This window comes from Monopterus albus, unplaced genomic scaffold (assembly GCF_001952655.1).
Source record: "Monopterus albus unplaced genomic scaffold, M_albus_1.0 scaffold9.1, whole genome shotgun sequence".
Lineage (NCBI taxonomy): Eukaryota > Metazoa > Chordata > Actinopteri > Synbranchiformes > Synbranchidae > Monopterus > Monopterus albus.
Window position 1 is genome coordinate 2686130 of NW_018127889.1, and position 10502 is coordinate 2696631.

Here is a 10502-nt window from a genome sequence, read left to right on the forward strand (position 1 = left end):
GTTTTCTGACGAGAAAGGCGGGGGGGGGGGGGGGAAGAGCTGTCTTTTTAGTTGAGCAGTTTGGCTCGGTCATTTGAAAAGTAGCTTGCTAGGCTGAAAAGTGTGGGCACCCCTGATTTAAATGCATACAGCAGTGTAACAAGAGTCAAGACTCTTTACTGTCATTATGTATAGCACAACAGAATTAAGCTCAACATACAGGTATATAAAATACAAGCCACTTCGCTTTTTCTGGTTCTTTTCCTCTTCACAATCTGCTGGATCCCACTCCACATAATCAACTGCTTCCTGCTGCTCTGTCCATGCTGTCCTGTGCCGCTAGAGCTGCTCCTCACCACCATCATCCTGTCACATGTAAACTCTGCTGTCAACCCTTTCCTGTATGCATACGCAATGAGGGCTTTTAGGGACACCTTTAAAGCAATTTTTTTGAGCTGCAGAACAGCGAGAGAGGGGGTTGGTGGTGATGATAGAGAGGGTACATCTGTCCAAAATGCACATCACACATCATAATATTTACAAGATACGAACATACTCCTTCAAGCTGCTTCTCTCACCTGAAGGTGCCCCCTCCGGCAGATGCTCAGTTGGGGTGCTGGAAGCACTTGGCAGAGGTTCAGCTTTGGCTTTTTTCAGGGTTTGGATGGGAGCCTCCTTGGGGTACATCCTGTGCTGTCGCTTAAACTTGAATTTTTTCAGAAAAGGCACCTCACTGAATTCCTGAAACGACAAACCAAGAGAATTTATTAGAAGTTATTAAATATAACTGGAATATTTTCCTAATTTTGTATGGATATTATCCTTTTATCAAACCCCCTCCATAGGCCAATCTGTCCATATTATCAGCAACATCTCTCACTAAAAGGACAGTCCCTTCCTGAATGCTGCTCACTGGCTACAACTAGTGCTAAGAGCAAGTAAAAAGGTCTCTAAAAAGAACCAAAGATAGTCCTGAAACGAGCTGACCTACTTTGGGGGTGACCCAGTCGTTGCGTGCAGGTTTTGTGGTTTTGAACACACACTTTGTCCAGGCTGAGATGTCCCCAGTACAGTAATAAGCATCACCCTTGAACACCAGCTGGCCATAGCACTCTTTACAGGGCTGAAGTGCACCGAAGGCCATGCCGTCAGCCAGGCAGTCCACTACCTGCTCATTAAACAACATTTGTCATGAAACAGAATAACTTCAACAGGAGTAACAGAGACTTCAATATGCTGCGCTAAAAAAAACAACAAAACTGTATTTTAAACACTGATGAAAAACACAGATAAAGTCATGAGGAATAAATACAAATTAAGCTTGATACTACATTTTTCCACATATTGTGAAACAGTACTGCACACATTAAATTAGCACAGCTTCAGAAGACACATAACATTTGCAGCTTTAATATGAATATATAGCGATTTTATAAAATTCAATGTGTGAATACAGTTGTTTTTCCAATGAGTTTGTCTCAATCTAAATTATTTAGAACACAGTGAATGTTAGGATGCAAAGAAATTAAACTGAGATAAGTGTCTCTTACGTTGGACTCTCCAGAGGGAACCTCCTGGTTGTTTGCAATCAGCAGCTCCGCCATGTCGTTGATTGAACAGTACTTCCTCAGCTTGTCCTTGAGTCCCCAAATCAGCTGACTTTGATTCTGGCGAATGCACAAACGAGGAGTGGTGTATTAAGAACATGATCACCAAACATTTTAACATAATGTGTACTCAAAAATATAAAACAAAAAGAATATATAGAACCTTCAACTGTTCTTCCAGCTTCTTTTTCTCTTCTTCTTCCCCCTTCTTCTGCTTCTTGGATACTCCATCCACCTCTTCAGATTTCCGTTTTCTGCCAGAGCAAACAGTCAAGATAGTTGTCTTCCAATTTTTTTTTTTTTTTTTTTAAATAATGCAGGATGGGCTAAAAAGAAGGTGAAAAAAACATCCAAATGAACATCCTAAATGAGGCCAAAAGGGAGACCAATAGTCAAGAACAGGAACAAACAAGGCTGAATCTGACACCTTTATTCATTAGGCTAATTCATTAGGGCCCCATTGGCTAAGGGACCCACACAGACAGGCTGGTACATGTCCCCACAATCCCAGGTGTTGATGCTGATATCACCCACTTTGCACCGAAGAGAAATTTATTTACTCCCCATGAGACCAGACACACACCGGGAGATGCATTTTAGTTAATGACCATCAGCCATCAGTCAGTCGCTATCTGATCCTTTGGATAAACATCCCTTATCAGACACCAAGTGACATCAAGAGGGACGAAGGGAGTTCTATAAAATAGTGTTTTCCAGTCTTGCTCCAACAGAAGTGTGCATGTGATCTTTAATGTGAGGTCAGGCGCGTTAACTCAGGATGGCTGCTGTCAGAGGACACACGATGAAGTGGCTGGTTTCTTAAACAGGGCTGTACAATTGTAGACTGGTGAGTAATTTTACTGCTTTGATGCATCTCATCCCCACACTGAGCAATAACTTGAATCTTACTTATCCCTTTAGGAAAACTATGGGAAACATGAGTGCACTGCTGACCCTCTACACTAGCCAACAAACTAGAAACTCATCCCAGCTGTCGTCCCCTCTCCTACAACACTTCCACAACTCCTCAACTCCTTCCTTCTTCAATGTCACCTCCTCCTCACCTTCTTCTTCACCCCCGCCTGCTGACTTGGTGATTTCCCCGAACATGGTGTACATGGTGGCGGAGCTTGTCATCGCCTTTCTTTCCACATTCGGTAATTTACTGGTCTGTGCCGCTGTGGCTCTCAACCGCAACCTTCAAACCGTCACCAATTACTTCCTGGTCTCACTTGCAGTTGCTGACATCTGTGTGGGTGCAATTGCCATTCCTTGCGCCATCTTGACTGATATCGGTTTACCACGTCACAATCTCTACCTGTGCCTGCTCATGCTGAGTGTTCTGATAATGCTCACCCAGAGCTCCATCTTCAGCCTGCTGGCAGTGGCTGTGGAGCGCTATGTGGCCATCTTCATGCCCTTCCGCTACCAGGTCCTGGTGACTTCTCACAATGCGGTACTGGTGATCCTCGCCACATGGCTGCTGGCTTTTGTCATCGGGCTTGTGCCTCTTATGGGCTGGCATAAGACCCCGCCTGAGTCAGGGTACTGTTTCTTTGTCCTGGTGGTGGACATGACCTACATGGTCTATTTCAACTTCTTTGCTTGCGTGCTGACACCCCTAGTGATCATGTTTCTCATCTATGCCCAAATCTTCATCATGGTCAGGCGACATGTGAGACGCACTGTATCTGAGAAAAGTGGCAGAGGCGAGGGACAAGTGAGGGCAGCAGCCAGTATGCGGCGGGAAATGAAAACAGCCACTTCGCTTTTTCTGGTTCTTTTCCTCTTCACCATCTGCTGATAATCAACTGCTTCCTGCTGCTCTGTCCACGCTGTCCTGTGCCGCTAGAGCTGCTGCTCACCGCCATCATCCTGTCACATGCAAACTCTGCTGTCAACCCTTTCCTGTATGCATACACAATGAGGGCTTTTAGGGACACCTTTAAAGCAATTTTTTTGAGCTGCAGAACAGTGAGAGACGGGGTTGGTGGTGATGATGATAGAGAGGGTACAACTGTCCAAAATGCACATCACACCTGACCAGGCTTGTGATCCTACAAACCGAACACTATAAATACTGAATGTGAAAACATGGCCACGCTTCTTAATCTTAAAAGTATTCAACCTGCACAACAGAATAATGATCTATTCTTCATTGTCGCACCCTTCAGATTTGACAGTAGGAAGACTCTTCTTGAGTTCCTCCTTGTCTTCAGCTCGTAGTGCATCGAAACCTTTCAGCTGGGCAGCGCTGTACTCAGGTTTGAAGTCCAGCTCCTCTCGGCAGCTCACGAAACACGCTGTGTGGTACCAGCGGTCGATCAGACCCAGCTGGGGCTTCTCAGGGTCCACAGATTTCTTAGACACACGAATCAGATCCTGAAGGTCAAAGAATCAGTTTTTAGCAAAGTAGTTCTATATGATACAAATTACAACACACACTATCTAATACTCATATCGTAAAGATTACACTGATACTGTTTATATTAGTTATTGCTTTACAAACATGGCGGCTAACCTTTTCTATTTTCCGCTCACAGCCTTTGCATGTGCTGCGGTTCGACTTGGCATATTCCACCGCAAAGTGGTTCAGTGTCTTCTCCCCCTTAGCACTACTCTTCTGGTCAGCTTTTCCTATGAGAAGGAAGTAATCACAGTTAATTGTAATGAAAAACTATATATGTGAAAAATTCTGAGGATAAACAATATTCACAAGAACAAACGAGCCAACAAAAGGTTCACTTTAAAACGTGAGAGGCAGTACATACATAGGTAAGTCACAGCACTACGTTGCAGTCACTTGGAAGCTCATTTATATCAAGCCTCTGTTAAGACAATCAACCAAAGATCCAGCAATGTTGAAATTCAAAACTTAAGTTTGATTTTTACTGATAAAAGCAAATAAGATGTTCATACCTCAGCTGACAGCAATTTATTTCAGATATCTTAGTTATTTTTAGTGTCAGGAGAATTTATTCACAGCTAGTTGCTGCTCTGTGCAGATGTCTGTCTCTACACCTGTCTAATGATCTGTTTCCACTATCAGAACCTAACGAGCAGTATACACTGTACTTCCTTTAACCATCACCAAACATAGCCTTCGGGGCTCATGTGGACCGTCCTGCTTTGTTTTTCCACTGTATTTTCTCTCTGTTGGTCTATGTTTAGATGAGGAAAGGGCTGCTCCCCTCTCACAAACACAGTCAGCTGTGTGTTTATACACGATGCTTGTAATACTTAAGGTAATGCTTAAGGTATGACGATGCGGACATTTAACCAATCACTGGTGACTGCTTGGCGAGAATGCAGCCCCTCCCCCTATGTTCCTGGTATTTGATTTTAGTACTACCTCCTGAGGGGTGCTGAAATTTAGCTCCCAGAATGCACCGCCAAAGCGGGCCGAGTGTATGGGAAACAAACTCCGAACCCATGATGTGTTACTCGGCACGACACAATTTGGTAGGTTCCTATAATGGAAAAACTGCTTTAATAGGAAATGTTTACCTGGTCGCATAACAAGTGCTCACAGTGCCTTTAAGGACTGTAAAATGTTATAAACTATGTTCGCCCATCAAGAGGCATTTAAAAGATGAAGTCAGCTGCTTGACTGAGGCCTGAGGTGACAATAAATTAAATAATTTGCTTGATCAGCTCTGAATAGGAATACTGGGGCAGTAAGGTGTCTGCCTAAAGTTTAGTACTGACCTCCTGTAGCTCCACCCCTTTCAATGGCCTTCTTGATCTTCTCCTGGTCCGCCCAGCGGAGGTCAGAAAAACCAGCAATGTCAGCAGTGGACTGAGCTGCTGCTCGCAGCCAGAAGCAAGAGAGGTGGTGCCAGTGGGGGACCTTGCCATCAAATACGGGAGACTAGAGGACACAGAACAAACAGGAAAGGTTTAATACATTATGCTAACAGCATCTTTTACTTTTGGTTATAAAACGAACAGAATAAGGCAATAAATCACACACAGAACTTCAAAAATGCCAAGACTGACACAATAATGGGGAAAATGTATTTTCATTGTGAATCTGCACAGACATAGCACTTGAGAGAAATCAAGAACAAGAATATTACTCCCACAATTAATTCCACAATGGAGAAAAATCCTGCATATCAACAGCATTAGAGACTAAACAACAGACAAGCATTTCAGAGAAATGAGGAACAAGACCCACTGACAGAGCAGTCTGTGGTCACAGCGGGGTGGGGTGGTGGGTGGTGGGTGGGTATGCATTCCTGGCATTTGCATACAGTAGGTCTAGCGTTTTATTGTCCCTTGTGTGGCAATTAACACACTGGGTGAAGTTTGGGTGGGAGGCCTAAATCATCATTAAATCGCTTCAAATCACATATCTAAAAAGAATGTTAGAATTTGTATGTTTGAATTATATACGAAATGAAACATGCTCATTAATTAAAATGTTATAAACGATCATGCAGCTGTCCAGTGCTTCTACTGGTTGGTTTAGTCTGACTGGCCTCTGGAGTGGATGGAAAATGTGGAGCTGCTCCACAGATCATTAGTAAGACGGGTTATTAGCCTCTTAGTTAATTAATTCTCCGCAGGGGAGGAGCTGACTTTAGATTTTAGCTGTGATGATGTTGAGATTCTGCCTTTTAAGCTCGATGCTCGGTCTGGCCAGCTGTTAGCTTTAGACTTAACCTCGAGATGCACCACAAATGTATTAGTAAACCTCACTGTGAGTAACGTTAACAAGACGCATCACTGAGAGAATCCGGAATCAAGAAAGGCTCTTTGTGAACAATGCCAACCATTTAAATGCTAACGAGGGCCTAACTTACTGAACTGAAACCACACCATAAACTATATAATCGCATCCTCCAATTAGTTGATAAATACTCAGTTTATACGCAGAGTGAACCACCTAATGTACAAAATAGGGCTCTGGTAGTAACGTTAACGTAAAGCTAGCTAACAGAGCTCCGTTACCTGCACCATGATGGCCATTCTCAGCGTCCCTTCACCTATGTGTGCTTTGCATTTCTTGCATGAAGAGCGGCCACTTTTGGCGTATTCCGCCCTGTACAGCTTGTCCTCTTGAGAATCTGCCATGACCGTCTAATATTAAACCAAACTCAAATGAACTGACTGTGAGGCGAACTTTCTCCAGGTAAGGAGCAACAACAATCTATGGACAAGCAGAGCGAAGCACGTGTGCCTACACAGCGCAGCAGAGAGGACATAGACGAAGAGCTCTCATTCTGGCGTTGTTTCGCGACACCACAAACCATCAGCACCTCTCTAAATACAAGGTTAGCGCGAAACATTCACAATTTGGCTATGTAAACTGCTGATGTGCTCTACATCTTTGAATGTGATTATTTTAGACCACAAATATCAAATTTGAATAAAATATTATAAAGGGAATCAAAATTTATATCCCCTACGGATTTATTGTTTTACTGTGGAGAATGCATAGTTAGGGAGACAAAATTTACACAAAATATAACAGAACGATTAAATTCATTGGTTTAATTTTATACTTTTTTTCAAGCTGATTTGCTATGTCAGGGCCAATCCAGATCAATAGATTTTTTTTATTTTATTTATTTATTTTGCAGCAGTTATGCTCGTCTTCTAATTACGAAGCCAGAGTGAGCTTTTTGTTATAATAGACGATCGGCCATACAAAACCCGCGTAGGTGGCAGCCTCAACTAATCGAGTCAAGAGAACTCATCCAGACTCTCTCGCTGCGTCCGAAACTGCATACTGTGACAGTACGTACTGAAAGAGATGAACTACCTACTTACTGACCGTTAAAACAGTAGGTACTGTATAGTATGAAGCCTGGTAGTATGAATGAGATTCGGACGTACTACATCCGCCATATTGATACATTACGTGACATACGTTATCATAGCAGCGCGAAAATTTAAAGAGCCCACGTCGTGTTCTTCGTTGGATAACTCCTCTCCCGGAGTATCATGGGATAGTGAAGTGTCCATCGTATGCACACTGCAAAATCCAACCGGAAGCAGTAGGTCATCCGGGTACTTTTCGCCTACTGTTTTTGGAATACTACGAATCTGGACATACTACTCGCCTCGCCTACTGCTTTTCGCCTACTATACAGTATGGTAGTAGGCGGTTTCGGACGCAGCCTCTATCTTTCTAAGCAAAGATCAGTGCTCTGCTTCAGAACTAAAGCAATTTGACCAGGGGTGAGTTCTCATATGTCGATTAAGCACAGTCAGATGACAGAAAAGCTGAGGACACAATCATGGAGGAAACGGGAACAAAGGTTCTATTAACCCTGGGTCCTACAACCAGTGTGCAGCTAATTTAGTTATGGCAAAGTATGAAACAACAACAAAGCTGTAAATAAGTAGAAGCCATATGGCTGGATTGTGTCCTTCTTTACTTGGAGTCTTCTGAGCTTAACAGTCCCCTCAGCAATGAAGGATGCAGGGAGTCAGACAGAAACCCCCCCTGGTCTTTCTCATTTTCTCCTTGAGTTTGGCCAGGATTAGACAAAACATTACTTTTGCCAGAATCATGCGTCCTGCTGCCCCCCACCCCCCTGAGCGGCCATCTGTTCCAACACTGATCCTCTGACTGCACATGGTGCTGATGAAATAGGTGCGGACTTTCCCCTGGAGCTCACTGACCTGCAATGACAGTAGTGGTCACAAAATGCATTAATGTCTTCTCAGTGACCTTTATGATATATTGTCCTGCAAAATGCTCAGGTTTAGCTTATATTAAACTTTGGAGAAAGATAATTTCCATTTGCAGACACAAAAAATACAAGATTCCTTTTGACTCTGCTGTCACCAACTGGTAGAAAAGAAGACTTGCTGCAAAAGCCTCATTTATTAAACTATACCGTTTACAGATTATATTTTTTCCTATTTGCTCTACCATAGCCTCTATTATAGACATAATAAATTGTTTTTTGAAAAAGTCCAGTATAAGTAGGTGGTGATGGGATTTCTCTCAAAGCAGTAGAAAGCAACACATGAACACTGCTTTGGATACAGCATGACTGTCTTATCTTTATCTCATCTCATTTCAATGAGCATTCCTCTGTCTGTCTGCATTGTTTACTGCCTGTTTATACTGCTTATTTTGCATTGTTTGTACTGTTTGGGGTAGGGTAGGGTAAGACTTTATTGATCCAACAATGGGGACATTCCAGTATTCCAGCAGCAATAGAGAGCAAACAACAAAACACAACAATAACAGCAAACACCATAAGGACCTCCGAGAAGCAAAGATACCTAAGAAATAAGACAAAATATAGCACTTATGAGAAATCAAGAACAAGAATATTACTCCCACAATTAATGGGAAGTGTATGCATTCCTGGCATTTGCATACAGTAGGTCCAGAGTTTTATTGTCCCTTGTGTTTCAATTAACATACTGGGTGAAAGTTTGGGGGGGTGACAGAGAGGGGCTTACATCACACAAATTTACATACTACAATCGGTGTTTTGCTCACTTCATAACCATGTTGTTACTTTTCTACACGAATGATACTCAAAGTAATTCAGCTTAGCTACATTGAGGTGAGTTCCTACTTAGCATACAGTACATGCTCATATGGTAACTTATTAGCTACAGGTTTTCTAAAATACATGACATTCACAATGATATTAAAGTATTTATTTAGTGAAACATATTACTTGCCAAATATATTTGCCTGGTATTTTATATTTCCAGTATTTTTCAGCTAAATAAAATGTAAAGACTGTCTGGGATACACCTTTTCAAATATTACTACAACTATTGTCCAGTGGTGGGCTGTCACATGCAGCTAGCTCGGAACAGCCGGTAGTCTGAGGAGTAATAGCTAACGCCGGGTTTAAGTTAATGTATTGTAAACCTGAACCGTAGTCAGGGTGTTAAACGCTAACTGCCCGCATGCTACACAGGGTTTCAATTTTGCTCACTTCATGGTAAGAGATGGGCGCTGACACTGGTAAATATAGGCGCATCCGGAGCCTTGTCGTTATAGCTACTGTTAGCACAGTCACCTAGCGATAACAGCATCCTCGAATTCCATCTTAACGCTAATACAGTATCTGCATTTGAATATTATGAATTAGCCTGGTAATATTTGGCAAGCGTGAGTTTATCTCTAAACCTCATTGCAATCAGGGAAAAGTAGAGAAGGGTTTAGCATGAGAAAAACGAGTAAAATGAATACCTGTGACAGGTAGCATTGCTAAATTGTACGCATTGTTGAATTAAGTTAGCGTTAGTGGCAGCTGTTAATTTTAGTTTCTATTTGTATATGATTAGATATGGCTACATTTCAATATTTCTTGTCACTGGTCGGGCAAATGTTAACACCTGGTATTTTGATCGGTTGAAACATCTTCACATATTAGCTACTTATCAACAATGTTTATTAGCGCATCGGCTAATTTCAACATACTAACTTCCACAGGCCGAAGAATATCCAGCGGCTTTCCTGATTTTCGTAGCACCGGTGGAGACTCAGTGCTGGGCTAAAGTGCCGCCCATCTCCTTGCCACTGTGAACCTGTCAAACAACGCCACCTTGTGATTAGCATCTAGCATGACAGGTGAGAAACACGCAACTATTATACACCTGCTAAATCTCAGCATGTAGACATAACAGCCCCTCAGCAGCTGAATGTAGGGCAGCACAGGAAAAAGTGCTCTGCTGAGGGCGTTAGAAAGCCTCTATGAGCTGCCTAACCTACATTCACAGTGCTAATTGTGAAACGGTTTGTGAGGGAAGCATTGCATCAGTATTCCAGGTGTGTGTGAGGCATCAGTATTCCAGGTGTGTGTGTGAGGCATCTGTTCCCACAGAAATCGTACACCAGACATTTTGCCTGCATGTGTTGGCATCTGCTGAAGGTTACATTCCTTGAACCTCAAGCCCACTGGTTGAGTCGCTGTTCTACTGTTCCCC

General features: G+C 42.6%; 3 protein-coding genes across 3 annotated transcripts in view; 2 read left to right on the forward strand and 1 right to left on the reverse strand.

Moving 5' to 3' along the window:
- Positions 1-6688, reverse strand: part of parp1 (poly (ADP-ribose) polymerase 1) — a 12683-nt gene extending 5995 nt beyond the window's left edge. The window contains exons 1-8 of the mRNA XM_020589753.1: positions 6543-6688; positions 5295-5457; positions 4108-4223; positions 3754-3968; positions 1750-1840; positions 1530-1646; positions 971-1147; positions 558-720 (exon numbers count right to left, since the gene is read on the reverse strand). Of these exons, the coding sequence (XP_020445409.1) occupies positions 558-720; positions 971-1147; positions 1530-1646; positions 1750-1840; positions 3754-3968; positions 4108-4223; positions 5295-5457; positions 6543-6665 (1165 nt within the window). The 5' untranslated portion in view covers positions 6666-6688. The remainder of the gene's footprint in view (positions 1-557; positions 721-970; positions 1148-1529; positions 1647-1749; positions 1841-3753; positions 3969-4107; positions 4224-5294; positions 5458-6542) is intronic.
- On the forward strand, positions 1861-3744 carry LOC109954441 (adenosine receptor A2b). The gene is given in 2 exon segments (XM_074527624.1): positions 1861-3385; positions 3388-3744. Coding segments are annotated over 2 exon segments (1173 nt in total). The 5' UTR covers positions 1861-2454; the 3' UTR covers positions 3630-3744.
- Positions 6689-6791: 103 nt separating the features above from the next.
- Positions 6792-10502, forward strand: part of efr3bb (EFR3 homolog Bb (S. cerevisiae)) — a 33737-nt gene continuing 30026 nt past the window's right edge. The window contains exons 1-2 of the mRNA XM_020589769.1: positions 6792-6865; positions 10009-10146. Of these exons, the coding sequence (XP_020445425.1) occupies positions 10140-10146 (7 nt within the window). The 5' untranslated portion in view covers positions 6792-6865; positions 10009-10139. The remainder of the gene's footprint in view (positions 6866-10008; positions 10147-10502) is intronic.